Here is an 18,019-nt window from a genome sequence, read left to right as displayed (position 1 = left end):
GTCTGGCTATCTTGCCCTAACCTTAACTCTGAAATAATAAAGATGTTTGTTGCAAGTTGCCAAAGACTGATGGAAAACAAATCAAGTAAATTGCTAGTGAACACTACGCAGCTTTCAGATGTATTCATTAAAATGTTTTCTCATTACGTTGATAAAAATGAATTCATTACATCCTCCCAAACTGTATTTGCTGTTCCAAATTGGTAGTTCATGAATTAGAAACATGCTTCAGCTCGCAGCAGTGTTGCTGTGTTTACAGTTACGATACAAAGAGGTATCGAGTCTCATGCGTCTCACTCAGTCAGTGTTGTGCTTCGACTCCACATATTACACATCCTAAGCTCTGGCTGTGCAGCTGTGCTTTTGCTTTCCGTTGGAATTGAAGTGCAGTTGTGTGCTTTCGGTCTTTTGCATGAAGTTAAACTCCCGGCCGTACGGTGCTCACAGACAGACTGCATCATAGTGAGTCTGTACCAGCCCCGCGCAGAAGCTGACTCATCCCAGCTGCTTCATGTGCCTAAAATGTATTATTATCGACAATGCTCAACTTCACTCACAGCTGCACAAACGCAACACATCTCGTCGGCCCTTTGAGTCTTCACTTGACCTTGGCAAACTACACCACATCCTTCGTTTAAACCTTTCCAAGATGCCGACGTCGCGTTAGCGGTCGTTGCTCGTGTTAAACGAAGACAGTCGTTTTCTCGTACCAGTCAGGGGCAGTGTAATCAAATGAGATTTTATTTTTTCTTCATCTTTTCATATTTCCCCAAGACCTCAGAGCAGAACGAGGCAATGACTGCAGATATGATATTTATAAAGTCAGGAACAATATTTTAAAAAGGGACGCTGGGGTGGGCTGCACAGCTGGTTGCAGATGTGCCTGTAGGTTAAATGAACATAAATAGATCTGTAGCAGGTCTGAACCAACACTGTGGTCGATTCCATTCTCTTTACTTCATTTGACCAAATTTTAATTATTTCTTCAAATACTTTCAGGACAGACGACCTTCAGGACTTTCCTCAGTTTCCAGAACTGGTGGTGTTGAGTTTTTACACAGTGGTGTGGAGGTGGATTGCCAAGCGGCTTGCAGAAGCAAATGTAGGTGGTCTTAAGCATCTTGGCTCAGTGTCCTACATGATATTTGCCATTGATATTGGGGTGGCTGTAGCTCAGGTGGCAGAGCAGGTCAGCCACTAATCAGAAGGTCGGTGGTTTGATCCCAGGCTGCCTTCTTGCATGCTGCATGCCAAATATCCTTGGGCAAGATACTAACCCCATGTTTGCCTACTGGTGGTGGTCAGAGGGCCCGGTGGCGCCAGTGTCCGGCAGCCTCGCCTCTGTCAGTGCGCCCCAGGGTGGCTGTGGCTACAATGTAGCTGCCATCACCAGTGTGTGAATGTGTGTGTGAATGGGTGAATGACTCAGTGTAGTGTGAAGCGCTTTGGGGTCCTTAGGGACTAGAAAAGCGCTATCCAAATGCAGGCCATTTACCATTGATATGTCTAGAAGGAAGTCGGCTAAACCAGCGGTCTCCAACCTTTTTTGCGCCACAGACCGGTTTATGCCCGACAATATTTTCACGGACCGGCCTTTAAGGTGTCGCGGATAAATACAACAAAATAAAACTAGTACCGGTACCGAAAAAAAGAAGATTTATCCATAACACACGTGAAAAGACCCAGGAAAACAGAGTTAACGATAAAAACGATAACAAGTTTCTAAAAATAACGGAGTCTTCATTAATCCCATGCAAACGTACACCTATCTGGAATAACCCTGACATATTACAAAACAAAAATATGATTAATTTCCCAGAATGGAGTTGTAAAGGAATTAAATACTTAGAACATATATTAGAGGGAACAGAATTTATTCCATTTGACAGACTAGTTACACAATATGGGATCAACAAGAAAAGATTTTTAGAATATCAACAAATTAAATCCATAGTAAAAAAGAAATTTAACCTCAGTCAAGTTGAATTACAAACACCACCAAGTGTGGTTCAATTTCTTACTCTTAAATCCCCCAAACTATTATCTAAAATATACAGAACACTTTCTAAAATAGATGAATCAATATCCCTTCCTATTGCAAAGTGGGAAGCAGATTTATCAGTCAGCTTAGACCAAAACGTCTGGTCTCAGATTTGCTTAAAAACCTTTAAATTTATTAAAAATCCCAATCTGCAATTAATACAATACAAAATACTGCATAGAGTGCACTATACAGGTCATCGAATGTTTAAGATGGGCTTTACATCCGCCAACAACTGCTCACACTGTCAAGGCAATACACCAGACAGTTACATCCACGCTCTTTGGTTCTGTCCACCAGTGCAGAAGTTTTGGCACGAGATATGTGAGGACTTATCAAAGTGTCTGAAATGTAAAATTCCAACCTCCCCTTTAGTATGCTTGTTGGGAAATTTGGATGATGTCACTACAGAAATTAATACAGTCCACATGGTTTTTATTGCCCTATGCATCGCCAAGAAAACGGTCCTCATGAACTGGAAAAATAAAAATAATCTTAATTCTAGCCAATACAGAAACTATCTAATAGATCACATTAGTCTCGATATAGCCTCTGCCACCACATTAGATCAATCCCTCTGGGCTCCTTTGATCGGCTCCATCACCTAGCGGGGGTGGGGGGTCGTGGTTTGGTCCCGCCTTGGCTATTGTGGTTGATGTGGAGGTTGGGATGGGCTTAGGGCACCTGGAGGACCCCTAGAGACGTTATCCCTGGAGGGCTTAACCCGGGGGTTGTGTTCATAACCTGGTTAGTGGCTCTGGTCGCTCTCAGAGGTTGTTCTCCTCGTGGCCGCGTGCAGCGGGGCTGGAGGATGGTCTGTGCTGGCGGACGTAGGTTACTGGCCTGGTGGCCTGGCTGCCCCTGAGTGGATCCGGGGCGGGCGTGGGGGTTTGGGGTTCGGGGGTGCTTCGCCTCCGTGCTGGGGCTCTGGCTGGGCCTTGGGGGCTTCGGTCCTCGTCGGTGTGTCGCCGAGGTTGTGGGCGGGTGGGTGCACGGGGGCTCAGCCCTGGCGCAGGGGGCCTCTTGTGCATCGGCCTAACCGGGGGGCTCTTGAACTGGCAGGGAGGTTGTTCCATCTTTGCAGGAGTCCACTCTGCAGGTGGGGGAGAGACATAGGAGAGGTGGAGAATAAACTTAACCTGGGTGTCTGTGTCTTGTGTAGTCTGGGAGATGATTGAATGTTGGGGTGGGTACAGTTTCCTCTGCGGTGGGGTAGAGTGGGCTGCCCCGGGTCCTGTGGGGCTTGGCGGTGTTGCTGCCGTAGGCCCCGGTCTGGATGGGCCTGGGCTCCCTTGCCTTGGTGGATACCAGAGGACGGGGGTGCATATTGGGGTCAGCGGGGGAGCTGGCCCTAGGGAGGGACACCCTCCCCTCCCTTCTTTTCCTCCCCATCCCCGTCTGCCTCCCTCTTCACGCTCCACCACACCCACCCACACAGGTAGGGCTTTGGGGTGCGGGTGTGTCACCAGGGTGCAGGGGAGACATTCCCCCCCCTCTGTCCTCTTCTGGCCACCTGTGCCTCAATTTTATCTCACAACTTAGACATCCACATTACTTACACTCTCATAACACACACATATATATATATATAGGGCCTTGAGGGTGGGCACGTTAACGGCGTCCAGTAGACGGTCTGTGTATTCAAACCTGCCTCTGGCGCCGGTGCCCACCTCTCAATTTTAAATCCATGTAGACATTGAGGGTTCTCGGGAGGGGCCGTGCTAACACCTGCTGCTCTCTGGCAGCAGCACCATGCTCTCCCTTGTTTTAAATACACTTTAGAGCAACACGCAGCAACACTACACTTGAGCGGGAGGAGGGAGGTATGGGGTCTTAACACACCCCTGTTCTCTGCTAGCCATCGGGGCGGGGGGGCTGGGAAGAGATGCTGGCTGTCCGATTGGCCTCCCTGCTGCTGCGGAGCCTGGGGCGGTCTGCTTGCCTCCACCCCGGAGGGAAGGGTAACATCTCTTGGGTCTGGGTGCCGTTTCCATCTCTGGGGGTGAGGATACCTGGACCCGGGATATAGAGTATGTTTGGGGAGTGTGATTGTGTGTACATGTCCATTTACGTTTATTCCTGCGTTGGGTGAGTGCTGAGTGTTTGTATATGTGTGCATGAGGGTGGGAATGCATGTCTGTGTCTGTGTGTGCCTGTTTGTCTGTGTCTATATGTCAGGTCGGGTCTTAGACTTCACCTCTCTGGGAACTCCAAGGCCCTCCAAAGTGTGGAGGCCTATCTCCCCTCACCACACTCCCTGCCGGTGACTGATGCCCTCAGGGGTCGGTGCGTTGGTGGTTCTTGGTGTCCGGGGCTGGGCGCTCAGGTATGTACCAGCTCACTCCCGGTGACTACTTGGCGGGGCCTGGCGCCTGCTGCTCGGTCAGGCCTCTTCCGGGGCGCGGGGGGCCCTCGGGCCTCCGGCCTCTGTGCCTGCGGCTCGGTTCACTCTGGCACAGCTGGCTGCCGGCAGAGCCGGCGGGCACGCCGGTGCAGCCCCCTCTAGCTTCTGCCCGGTGGCTACTGGGTGACCCCTCATCTGGGGATCCTCAGCCCTTCCCATGAAGGTGGCACGGATGCCCCTCCGGTGGTCCTCCTTGGGCTCTTGCACTCTGGGGCCTCTGGATGTCTGGGGCCTGGATCTCCTCCATGCCTGCTTCATGCCCTGGGGGACGGGGCTATGGCTCTCTACATCCTCTAGCAGACCATTACATGGGGAAACCATTTGAATACAAGCGCGCCGATCCACACAGGTGTGCACATGGGTGTTCGCTATTCGTAGACTTAAATCACACCTTTCTTGGCTGCTACTTCAAAGCACATTGTGCGCTGTCTGTCCTGCGTGCTGCACAACAACATTCAATATTTAGTATTTACTGCTGTTTTCACTTAGCTAGATTAATGCGATGGTGTTGTGTATAGTATGTTGCATTGTGTGGTTTTTTTTTTGCTTGTTTTCTATTCTTTTTCTCTCAACAGGTGATCCCGGAGATATTTTTTCTTCCCCCCTTTCTCACTGTCCCTCTCCCCTTCTGTTTTTCTTTTCCTTCCTCTTTCTTTCTCCCTTTCCTATCCCTCACTCATGTCTGTCCCGTCTGTAACAACTGAAAATAAAATAAATAATAAAAACAAAGGTCGATCAAATGGACCAATACGGCAATGCCATGATGATCCATTTGGCAAAATAAATCCATTGGGTATCCTTGTTGGTCTTCAGACAACAATTCTGACGGCTAAAGAACCAAATGGGACAGGCGGAAAAAAAAAAAAAAAAAAAAAAAAAAAAAAAAAAAAAAAAAACGATAACAAAATAACGCTGAAAACCGATACAAACCCTGAAAACTATACATTTCACACCTGAGCCTCAATACTCGCGGCCCGCTACCAAACGACTCACGGACCGGTACCAGTCCGAGGCCCGGGGGTTGGGGACCGCTGGGCTAAACCACCAGATGATGTGGGCTGGTACCAGATGAGATCAGCTGATCTGCCGAGCTTGACTTCATGGCCTGCCTGAGTGAAGGTGGGCGATCGTGGCTCAAGAGTTGGGAGTTCGTCTTGTAATCGGAAGGTTGCCGGTTTGAGCCCCGGCTCGGACAGTCTCGGCCGTTGTGTCCTTGGGCAAGACACTTCACCTACCGCCTACTGGTGATGGCCAGAGGGGCCGATGGTGCGATATGGCAGCCTCGCTTCTGTCAGTCTGCCCCAGGGAAGCTGTGGCTACAACTGTAGCTGCCTCCACCAGTGTGTGAATGTGAGAGTGAATGAATAGTGGTATTGTAAAGCGCTTTGAGGGGTCCCGAAAAGCGCTATATAAATGACATCCATTATTATTATTATTAAGGTTAAGCTTGATTGAATCAATTAGATTTGAAATGTTGCTGAAATGTGTGGCTGACTCCTACTTCCTGTGGCAAACATTGAGGACATCAGCATTTAAATGTATCATTTGACTAGTTATGGGGACATGTGCTCTGTTACAATAAATAAAAATGGTGAATTTGGGTCTAACAACCAGAAAGATGAATATAAAGCTGATAAACCGGGAGAGATGTAGACTGACAAATAGGTTGGAGGAAAAAGATCAAGTCAGAGATGGAGAGACAGATGGAGACATGGGAAGGTGAACGAGAACAAACGTGATACAAAAGATGCCGAAAGAAGAAGCTGGCATCACAAAAGACACGAAGGCAAAAACGAGACGGTGACGGCAGGAGAGACGGAAAGGGTGAGATGAATAACTGAATGTGGCTGAGAGGAAAAAGGAAGGAGGATGAATTAAAGTGAAAAGGAAGAGACAGAAGAGAACACAGCATGAAAGGAGAGGCAAAAACACCCAAAGACAAAGATTTAATGAGATGGAGAGAATAAAGACGAGTGCAAGAGAGAGGAAAACAAACGAGAACGAAAGAGACAGACGAGAAAAAACCAGACAGACGGAGGTGAATGGTAAGAGGCAAACGAACAGAAAGAGACGATTCACAATCAGCCCATGTCTGCGCCACTCCTCCTCCTCCTCTTCCTCCCCTTCCTCGCTCCCTCCCTCCATTTTGTCGTCGTCCTCTGTCTGATGCTGTTCCAACACCTCGGGGCTTCAGCCTCACATCCACCATCCAACATGCTAATGCTCCTCTGCTGCAGCGTAATCAGACGCCAGCAAGAAACACAACAAAAACACGATCCATCCAAAATAAAGAGCGACTGAAACAAAGCCCCGGCTCGTCTCGTGTGGGCGAACGTGCCTCAAACATCGAGGTGGAGCCCAGCAGAAAGTTGGATCAACCGATGCTATAATGTCTGTTTAAAGCTGCAGCGATGAGGATTTCTATTCTCCTGTGTCGCCGTGCGATTAATCCTTAAATCCCGTTTAATGAATCCGTGGTTGAGATGATCGGTCACCTCTAATTCACAGCAGAGCAACCTTTTCTCAACGGTCCTGTTTTATTTAAAGCACTTGTCCGCTCTCTGAAGGCCTTGGCTGAATGCTGATGTTCAGTGTTCTTTGAATCAGTTTATTAAAAATGTAAAGAACGGTCTGTTAGGTTATGTCGTGAGAGCGTGAGACGAGTTTCAGACTTTGTTAGAAGCTTTAAAGACGGGATTGAAACGGCTTTCAGATGCAAACATGAAGGGTTGGGGTTACCACTCTCTGGTCTGCTTAAACAATCAATAAATAACAATTGATGTGTGGCCCAGGTGTGCCCCACATCTGCATTTTTGGTAAGCATTCAGACCTTTGTGCCAGACCTCACTCACGCAGGTAGATCCTGTAAAGTCCAGCTCCTGACTTAGGGCTTGTCGGACCCTCGTGATACCTGCTGTATTCCAGCTCATGAAATCTAGGGTAGGGGTACGTACCATAACCTCATGTCATGTAGGGCTGCCATGATTAGTCGACTAGTCACGATTACGTCGATTATCAAAATCGTTGACGACTGATTTAATAGTCGACGCGTCGTTTGAAGCTTTGTAAGATCCCAAAAGAGCAGGAATAAGTAGTAGGATTTAAGAGTGTAATAACGGACTGAACCAGAAGATGGCAGCACTGCATGTACAAGGATGCCAGCTGCCGTTAAACCCCGAAGAAGAAGAAGAAGCTGTGTCCCAGAATTCACAGCGCGGCCCTGCTCAGTTTCCAACAATGGCGGCAGCTAGTTAGTTTTAATATTACTCTTATTATTCTTTCTGGGTCACAAAATAAACGTTTAACATGTTTTCAGACGAGAATGTAGCTGTGTAAACCTCAAATATCTGCTCAGTTTATCAAGACACCACATATTTTCAAAAGCGCTCCGACGTTTTCGGAGACGTCTGTTAGCCACTAGCTCGATAGCTAGCCGGGGGCTAGGCTAACTAGAGCCGTGAGAACACCGGACTCCCGGCAAATGCTTTCAAACCCACCGCCGTCTTTCGCTACTCAGGTTAAATATATATAAGTCACTTAGATAACTTAAAAATGTTATTGTTTGGCTTTTTTTTAGTATTTTATTTGTTCCTGAGTAAATGGTTTGGCTGAGATTAAAGTTATAGTTTTTACACAGCTGAATAAACGTCAAGCAGACAGCTGATTATCAGAAGTGTGAGATGCTCGAGAATTTACTCCGGTGTCCTGTTATATTTTAGATAGCAAGGAGTTTATTAAACTTCACCGAAACAATCTGCAAATTTCATTAAAATTTAATAAACGATCATCTTGTCTTTATTTTTAGTTAGCACATACCTGAAACACTTAAAGCTGTAAGCTAATGATAGTTATATAAGAGCAGATGCTGCTGGTGCAATAAGCTTGCGTTTTACGTCCAATGGATGATGATCTGATTAGTCGACTAATCGCAAAAATAATCGGTGACTAGTCACTATCAAAATAATCGTTTGTGGCAGCCCTAATGTCATGTCACAAAACACATAAATAACCCGGTAGGCTAGAACACAAAACCAGTGGCTGACACTACTACTCTTTGTTTAAAGAGGAGTCCAGTGGATTTGATTCGATCCAAAGAACATCCCTAAAATCCCACAGGTCTGATTCTTTGGTAGATTTTGTAAGACTCACTTAAATGATTAATAATGATCAATATTAAAGTGAAAACAGCCAAAACAAAGCAGCCTGCAATGGAAAAACAGATGGTGGTGCCAGTGTCCGTCAGTCTGTACGACTTGTTGAAAAAACTGGAACTGAAATGACATATCGAAGTCGAGTCGATGTTTGCTTGGGAAGTATTTTGATGAAACCAAGCCCATCGGCGTCTGAATCATTGATAAGCAGAATATTTGATCAAGAGCTTCTTAATCTCTGTCCAAACTCAGCTGCTAATGTGATGTTTCCAAATAGTCTGAGCGAACGCGTCGCCAGATGAAGGAAAGAAGAAACAAACCAATTATTGGAAGAACAGGACCAAGATGGCTGATATTTGACAAACCGTGATGAGGTCCAGTGAGCTGGAGTTAAATCAGTCAGCTCCAGCTGGGGGGGAGTTGTATAAAGGCATGTGCTGAGCGTCATGTAGCTGCTAGCCTAATTTGTGTTTATTTCAGCTAAACGACGCAGTGATTTTAATATTGTGTGATAGTGGAGGTGTATGTGTTTCTATCTCTAGGCTACAACCTTCAGGGGCTCAGAAAGCAGCCACATGGTCACATTTATTTCTGCCAATGCTTTTATTTTGTCTCTTGGATTTTAACTCTAATGTTGCTGCTTTTTCCAGTCACTTCATATCATTTGTGTATATTTTTTGTTTTTATTAAATGCTGCCCTTCTTTAAAACGCACCAAATAAATGAGTAATAGCCAGTCAGGCCTATTCGTGTGCTTGACATTGGCAAAGGTGAAAAAATATTCACCATTTGAGCTTCCAGATTCAATAACTCAGACATGAAATGATACAAAACCTCTTTCTGACTGCGGTAAAGTCCAGTACAGCATGAAAAATACGAGTAAGAAGTGACCATTGTGGCTAAAGCAGCCACGGCTATAAAAGTATTTATTCAAATATATTTTTGCATAAGTTTTTATTGCCCGACTGTACGGCCCAACCCCACAGCTGCACACACAGTCTGGTGTCAAGCTTCCTAGCTGGATAATTGTGATGTCGATTGTTACAGCTTGAACATCATAGTCAGACTTCCAGGTTTGAGGCTGGAACAAGGCTGATTGCTCCCTCTTGGTTAAGGAGTTGTTGTCCCAAGCAAGGAGCTGAAGTATCTTGAATTCTTGTTAATGAGTGATGGGAAGGTGCAAGACCGACGGACTGACGTGCCATCTGGCGTTCGCTGTCAGTATATTTGTGGCAACGAGAGAACTGAGCTGAGCTCACACGACCGCCAGCTGTGGGTCGCGGCCAAAAGAGTATAATCTGAGCTAAGAGGGGAAGAAAGGAGCTTCCTCTGATGGGCGTGAAGGTGACTCTGATGAAGGAGATGGCGAGAGGAGATCCGGGCATCTCTGCTGAGACTGCTGCAAGCAGCAAAAAAAACAATGCATGGATGGAGCACTTCGACGCCGTCCTCTGTCGCCACAATCTTTTATTACAACAACTCGTTTAGCAAAACAGGGCTTTTATCACCTGCTCTCACCAAACCTGAAGCATCAACACTGGCAGGCGTGAATATATAGAGTCGGTCAGCTCGGGACACAGCACTTTGGGGCAAAGCCACACAATGTTGGTATCAAATGTCACAGCGACGTTAGTAAAGATAACACGTCATTTAGATGTGGCACTATGTCGCAGGGAGCTCTTTGCTCTTCCCACAGATTTCCTTTCGTTCGTATTTCCTCCGAGCAACGTCAGCGAGGTCTGTCGCAGGTGTGCAGATGTGCACACATCACTCAGTGACTGCCGTCCGTTATATCTGAGAGCCCTCGTGGTTTTTTGCTGCATTGTTTTGTGTCTAGTTATTGTTTCTGCATAATGACGGGGTTTCACCTTTTGTGTGCGTAGGTATGAAATTGAGCTTGATTTGAACTAAAACCAGCATTCATGTCATTCATTTCTAGAGTAAGATGGTTGTAACAACGTGCAAAGGTAAAAGCAGTGCTGTAAAGTTAGTGATTGGGGTAAACCAAGCGTCTAACGCAAGAAACGCTTTGTATCGTCCTCACCGCAAGTTATTTATGTAAATCCAAATCTTTACTACAGAGGTGTTGAACAACAAATCAGACGGCCCGTAAATCTGCCTCTCGCGCCGCTCAGCCATCAAGGGTAATGAGCGCAAGTCATCCGTCCCATCAGCAAGCCAGAGAGGCAGGCAGTCGACCAGTAAGCCATCCAGTTGGCCGGTCAGTCCGTTGTGGCAACAGCACAGTGTGAGATTATCTGGAGCATGTGATGTATGTGTTTACACCTCGTTCCCTCCGTCTGCCTCTCCTCTGTGTGATTGTCTCTCCACCTGAGTGCCTCTCCATCAGCGTCTCTCTGCTTCCTCCAGTCTGACTCACCTTCTCCTCTGAGAGTGTGCGACTGTGCGCGCTAAACGTCTGGACTCTCAGAGCTGAAAATTACTCTGCGTCGGCACTCGTGCACGCGTGCGTGTGTGTCATTGATCTGCTGATTCATTCATTAAACTGTCAAAATGTGTTACAACCGAGGAATGTTTGGAAGCAGCAGTCTGGTCGTGTTTTATAGTTTTCCTCAATGAAAACAAACCACGCCAGCAGCACACTGATCTCACCAGCAGGTGTTTTATGTGCGTCTCTCAGAACAAGACGGACGGTGTCTAATTGGTGCCACGAACCAAACGTATAAAATACACGATGATTGCACAAAATGTGCTTTTGCTGAGTCAGTGCTTGTGTTCTTATGCATCATAAAGAACACAATTGGTGTCAATTTATGATTGAAGCTAACATCCCGTCTCCTGCGATACTGATGGCTGATGGGGTTGTGACAAAAATAAATCGAGCTGAACGACAACAAGCAAAGCAACAAATGCGTTACAAGAACCTGTGAGCGCGACGCCGAGGCCTTCCACTTCTGTTGGTTTTGCATTTCATCCTTTTCAAGGTGTGTTTACTGTACTTGTAGGGACCAAAATCCAAGTCGCACAAGTTGAAGGAATTTTTGAGACAAAATATGTGGTTTTAGTGTCAGGGTTACCATTAGGCTGTGGTTAGGGTGTGTGATTAGGAAACATGCCTGTATTTTGTGTCCTGCTGAGATTCCTTATCATGTTAACTTCATTCCTCATTCGGTGCACAGTCCAGACCAGACTCATCGAGCGCCTATGGTGTCGCTTCAGACTATTAACCATCTGTCTCTCGCTCTCTCTCCCTTTTTTCCTCCTGCAGGAGTTTGGAGGTCTAGTAGGATGCTGAGTATCTTTCCTCCTCGCCACTGCTCTCAACCCTGCTCTCCATGACCTGAGAGCGCCACCACAGCGGGAGGAACGAAACACTAGAGAGAGAGAGAGGAAGAGGAGGACAGAAGGCCAGGGAAGAAAGGCAGGCCGGAAGGAAGAGACTTTTTTTGTTGTTATTGTTTGGTTTCCCTTTCTGAGATGGCGGCAACGGAGGCCAGCGCAGCACCAGTGGTCCAGGAAGATGGAAAAAGCACCGAAAATAAGCCAGCAGAGGTGGAGCAAGCGGCCAAAAACGCCAACACGAGCTCAGAGACTGTCAAAGACGAGGCTGTCGATAAAGACGGCACAGCCGTCAACAGCGAGGTTGTCGAGAACAAAGAGACTGTGAATAACGACACAGCGGTGGCGGACACAGTGGGAACTGAGGAGGGGGGAGCCGCGGCGGCAGGCGAGGATGCGCCGCCTCAGAGCTCCGAAAACACCACTTCCTCTGAACCCAAGACCTCGTTCCTGGACTCCTTCCTCAACAAGAGTGGCCTGGGAAAGGTGATGGGTGGAAGGAAGAAGAAAGAGCAGAGCGCCCCCGCGGCTGGAGGCGAGGAGGGCGCGGCTGAAGGAGGGGAGAAAGAGGCCGACAAAGGAGGGGAGGAAGCTGCCTCAGCAGAGGGAGGAGCAGAAGGAGGTGCGGAAGGTGAGGCGGCGACAGAGAAGGCTGCGGAAAATGGAGAGAAGGAAGACGAGAAGAAAGCGGAGAAGAGCAAAGCAGCGGAGGCGAAATCCACAGTTCGAGATTTGATCAGGAAGCCTGTGGCGAGAATCTTCTCCCATCGCAGCACTGAGAAGAAGGAGGGCGCCACTGCAGAGCCCCAGAAACCAGTAAAGGTCCGGTCCAGGTCTCTGGACCGGCTGGAAGATCCCGAAGCACTTAACACCACTGCAGACTCCATCGTAGAGGAAGGAGGAGCAGCGGGAGCTGCAGAAGAGGAACAGAAAGCCTCGGCCTCTTCAGCAACCACTAAGCACATGAAGCGCTGGCACTCCTTCAAGAAGCTCATGGCTCAGAAGGCACACAAGAAGACTGGAGGAGGCGAGGATGGGAAAGAGGAAGGAGCAGAGGGAGAAGGAGGTGGCGGAGACTCCTCCACACTTGACTCCAAAGAGTCAGGCCAGAAGAGGTGGAAGCTCAAACGCTCCTGGACCTTCCAGGGCTTGAAGAGGGACACCTCCATGTCCGGCATCAGCGGCAAGGCCAAGGGCTCCGACAAAGACTCCGCTGAAAACGCCAAGCCCGAGGAGCCTGAGGGAGGAGAGGAAGCAGCTAAGGCAGAGGGAGGAGCAGAGGAGGGCAAGACAGAGGGAGGGGAGGAGAAGGAGAAAGCAGAGGGAGGTGAGGAGGAGAAGGCGGCAGCAGCAGGTGGAACGGTGACACAACACGCCAACGAGATCTGGACCTCCTTCAAGAAGCGGGTCATCCCCAAGAGCAAACGCACCAACACGGAGTGCCACCCTGGAGGCGAGGAGGAGGCGCCTGCAGCCTCGGGTGAGTCAGCGCAGAGTCGAGCGCGTGAACATAACTCGTCTTTACGAAGGTCATCTGACCTCAGTCACCCTGACGTCAGCCAGCCAAAGCAGTCGCAACCGTCTTTATCCAGGCTGTCTGTGAAGCATGTGCAGGTCCGGTGGCTGCAGGTGTGTAAGCACATTCTGCAGGTATGTGGGCGTTAATGTGGGAGGAGCCAAGGCTGATAACGTTAGCCGCACTCGGCAGACTCTTGCTTTAATTTAGGCTTGTTTTACTCATAAGTGCAGCCTTTTAACGGCTTCAACTCTGCACATCAAGATGTTCTTCTAAAGGACAGGGTGTGGGCATCCGTGCGTGACGAGTGACCATGTTGGTGGTTGTTACGCTCATCAACTCTTAAAACTTTAGAGGTTCCTCTTTAAAATCCCTCCATCCATTCTCTTCTGCTCATCCAGTTTTTAAAATTATAACCAAAGGAAACTCATTTAATATCTCGCCAGTTATCACATGACCTGCACTGGGGGTTTGGCCTTTAGATTGAGAATCGCTGCACTTTGGGCGTCGTCATTTCCAGGTTTCTGCTTCATGATCTTTTGGAGGAAGTTAAAGCGAGCAGAGATGTATTAAGAGTCTGACTGCAGGTCTTAAGCGTCGCTGTGTTTTTGTCAGCGCCACAGTTGGACACCGTTTAAAAATTCAGTTTCTGAAGCCGGCAGCTTGTTTGCACTCATTTCAGTCTGTCGCTGTCCACCAAGGACACGCAGGAGTTAAAGGCTTGCTAACTCTGGGGGAGGTAATGTAATTGAACATTGTCCCAAATAAAATATTCAACGGGTGATGTGAAATTCAAATTACAGCATAACTTAGGTCAACAGAAGAGACTAAATTAAGCTTTACTTTCTGCTCTTTCTGCACACAAGAACACAGCAGAGTGAAAATGAGAGATTTGTTTCTTTTATTCCACCTTCTTTGGTTCAGAGTTGAAATTTCATGTTTTAATTTTAAAAATCTCAAGTTTGTTCTTGTTTTTTTGCTTTAAGATAAGAAAAAACTTTATTCATTGGGAAACGTGGCAGCCCAAATATTCACCACAACCTGAAAAAAACTTCAATAACATGATGTCATTGTTATCCAAAAGGGCCTATTCCTGTTCCTGCCTTTCACAATAAAAGACCTCAACAGAAACAGTGTAATGATCCTTGGATGATCTGATATCGTCGTGTTGGTGTTGTTCCCAGATCATCATGAAAATGTTGTTCCAGGTTCAACATTGCAAGTGACCAATCACATTGTTGCGACGTTATTCTTTTGCGCGCCATTTGTGCATTTATGAAATTCCAAATTTTGCAAGTACAAAATCAGTTCTGCTTACCGTTTACCGTTTATTAAAGAGTTACGGTTAGGGTTACGGTCAGGGTCCGTTGATCGGCGGACAAAGGCGGTTTCTCGCAGCTTAAGTACAGTTTTTTTGTTTTACGGCGTTTTTTCCCGAAGTCGCAAAAGTATGACGTCACAACATTCTGATTGGTCACTTGCAATGTTGATCCTGGAACAACATTTAGTATGATGATCTGGGAACAACACCAACACGAGGATATCAGATCGTGCAATGATCATTTCCCTGATTATTCCTGTTCCTGCCTTTCACAATAAAAGACCTCAACAGAAACAGTGTAATGATCCTTGGATGATCTGATATCGTCGTGTTGGTGTTGTTCCCAGATCATCATGAAAATGTTGTTCCAGGATCAACATTGCAAGTGACCAATCACATTGTTGCTACGTTATTCTTTTGCGCGCCATTCGTGCATTTATGAAATTCCAAATTTTGCAAGTACAAAATCAGTTCTGCTTACCGTTTATTAAAGAGTTACGGTTAGGGTTACGGTCGGGGTCCGTTGATCGGCGGACAGAAGCGGTTTCTCGCAGCTTAAGTACAGTTTTTTGTTTTACGGCGGTTTTTCCCGAAGTCGCAAAAGTATGACGTCACAACATTCTGATTGGTCACTTGCAATGTTGATCCTGGAACAACCTTTAGTATGATGATCTGGGAACAACACCAACACGACGATATCAGATCGTGCAATGATCATTTCCCTGATTATTCCTGTTCCTGCCTTTCACAATAAAAGACCTCAACAGAAACAGTGTAATGATCCTTAACGTAGAAGAAGGAAAATCTTAAAAAAGAAACCAAACTACAGAAATATTAGAAGCACTTTACAAAATAGACTCGACAGCTAATCTTTGGTTTTACTACTTATCAACTGTTTTCTTAAACAGGAAATGAACATTTGTCTTTTAGTTTGAAGAATGTGATTGAATGAATTTCACGAATGTTTGCCAAGTGTAAGAAAGGACCACGTTAGCAAAATTAATGAAATCATAAAACAAGAAGAAAGAGAAGAAAGGGATGTATTTGATAAGACATGATATGATAAGGACTTACAGCCTTCAGTGTAATTAGATTAAATGTTGTCACCGCGCTGGGTGAGCAGCGGCGTGAATACGATAACGTGAGACTGAGGCTACGTGGGATTTTGTGGGAAGCTTAGAGATCTGGACCTCAAAGACGAGGTCAGACTCTAATATTTTTAATCAATAAATTAGTTTTTAGTAATATAAATATTTGCTAACTTGATGAACACTTCTTCCACTCACCCGCTGTAATCCTGTGCGACTAATTGATGCACACCCTGATGAACTTTAACCTCAAATGCTTTTTTCCGCTCCAGGTGAGGAAGGCGCCACAGAGGACGGCAAAGACGGAAAGTCGGCCAAAGCCAAGCGCTCACATTTCGGCCGTGCGGTTTCCCTGAAGAACTTCATCATGCGCAAGGGCAAGTCCACCAGTGTGGACACGGGCGAGGGCGCCAAGGAGGAGGAGGCCGCAGAGGGAGGAGAGGCAGCGGCGGCGACAGAGGAGGGAGGCGCGGACGGCGAAGCTGCCGCAGCGACCGCGGAGGCCAACGACAAAGATGCAGCGACAGCAGCTGAGAAGACACCAGCGGAGGAGAGTGGAGCGGAGGTGGCGAAGGAGAAGGAGCCGGAGAAGACGACGGCCGAAGCTCCGGTGACCAACGGGGAGAACGGCTGCTCCAACGGCACAGAGGAGGAGAACGCCACGCATAATCACCAGGAGGAGGAAAAGACGACAGGGAGCAGCCCCATGAAGAAGAGCAAGGAGGCGGGAGGGGTGAAAGATGAGGCCAACGCCAAGATCATCAACGCCACGGCGGCCGTGAACAGCGGTGAGTTAGAGCACGCCGACCGGGACTCTGACGAGCCTCAGAACAGCAGCAGCAGCAAAGACGGAGAAGCTAACGGCAAACGGCAAGAAGCGCTAACAAACGATAGCAATAAACGCGCCGCACACAGGGACCGCCACACGCAGATAGCATTAGCTGTTAGCGGGGAGAAGGGGGAAGGGCAGGGGGTGGCGGAGTCTCCGCAGAATGGAGGTTGTCACGATGCTGAAGAGTCACATGACCAGGGAGAGGAGGGTGAGGAGGAGGAAATGAGGAAGAGGGATCTAAGAGAGGCGGCCGTGGTCATTGTTCAAAACGTGATGTCAGCAGCAACCGACCAATTAGAGAAGGAGCTGTGTGTGGACAATGGGTTAAACGGGTGCTATGATGCTGACGCCAGATACTAGGAACACACACACGCGTGATACAGTGAAATGTGACACACACGTTAGCACAGATTAGCACAGACTCCTCCCCTCACGGAGCTCTGAGGGGAGGAGCCTATCTTTGCGCAACGACTGAAAGCAGCTCAAATGTCACAAATGCAAAGAGAGTTTAGCACTGAGATGTAAACTGAACTTTGTCTGCGGCCGAGGTGACTTAACGAACATGCAGTTACTGAATTTGAACTTTGAACTTTGAAATTCGATAAGAAGACGCGATTTGAAAGAATTGAATCTAATTTATTTCGTTTAAGTGATAAATTTTTTGGTGATTCGACTCAGATGAAGCTCCACAGCAGGTCAGAGTCCTGGTGAAAGATCAGCCTGGAGCAGTTTAATAGTGTGGTCAGAAGAGATGATGTATAGTCGAGCAGCCCAAACACCTGAGAGCGCAGGTAGATGAGGGAATCCAGATGTTTCTTACTGAACTTGTGCAATAAGAGGTTAAAGAGCTGGAGGTGAAGCCCCAATCCAACCAGCTGCTGGCCTCCGTGGTGACAGAGACCTGCACCAAAATCTAGCTTATGGTCACCGTTTGCGTTACACTCTGACATCACCACAGGCCTGTAACACCGGCGCTCGCTGCAGTCTCCTGCTGAAATACAGATGTGACGGCGAACTCGAGCTGCTGATTTTGGCACCGATGGTTCAAAGCTGTTTGTTACCGTTTCACCCCGCCTGCATTCAGTCGTTAAGCTAAGCTAGGCTAACCGCGACCAGCTCCACATTCAGCCCACGCACTGACTGATGCTGTTTACCTGTACGTTGAAAGGTGCACGCACAGAACCACGCGCTGTATTTATAGGCATGCCAGCTTTTCTGGGCGATCGCTCGGTAAACATAACGCACTTCTTCCTGAATCCCTTTAAGTAAGTCGTAGAGTAGACGTTTGCTCGGCAGCGAATCACCTGCGAGCGTTCAGCAGAGAGAGAGAGTTCATGCACAGATGAGCAGCAAAAAGCCATCAACAG

At 47.5% G+C, this 18,019-nt stretch overlaps 1 protein-coding gene across 4 annotated transcripts in view; it reads left to right on the top strand.

Annotated features, from left to right (window-relative positions):
* Positions 1–18,019, top strand: part of LOC146503274 (uncharacterized) — a 50,658-nt gene that overhangs the window by 29,227 nt on the left and 3,412 nt on the right. For all 4 annotated transcript variants that reach the window (XM_085130615.1, XM_085130618.1, XM_085130616.1 and 1 more), the window contains exons 2-3: positions 11,825–13,375; positions 16,093–16,608. In XM_085130615.1, coding sequence (XP_084986741.1) covers positions 12,034–13,375; positions 16,093–16,608 — 1,858 coding nt within the window. In that variant the 5' untranslated portion in view covers positions 11,825–12,033. The remainder of the gene's footprint in view (positions 1–11,824; positions 13,376–16,092; positions 16,609–18,019) is intronic.

The sequence above is a fragment of the Neolamprologus multifasciatus genome, chromosome 14, assembly GCF_963576455.1.
Source record: "Neolamprologus multifasciatus chromosome 14, fNeoMul1.2, whole genome shotgun sequence".
NCBI lineage: Eukaryota > Metazoa > Chordata > Actinopteri > Cichliformes > Cichlidae > Neolamprologus > Neolamprologus multifasciatus.
This window is presented reverse-complemented; position numbering and strand designations above follow the sequence as displayed.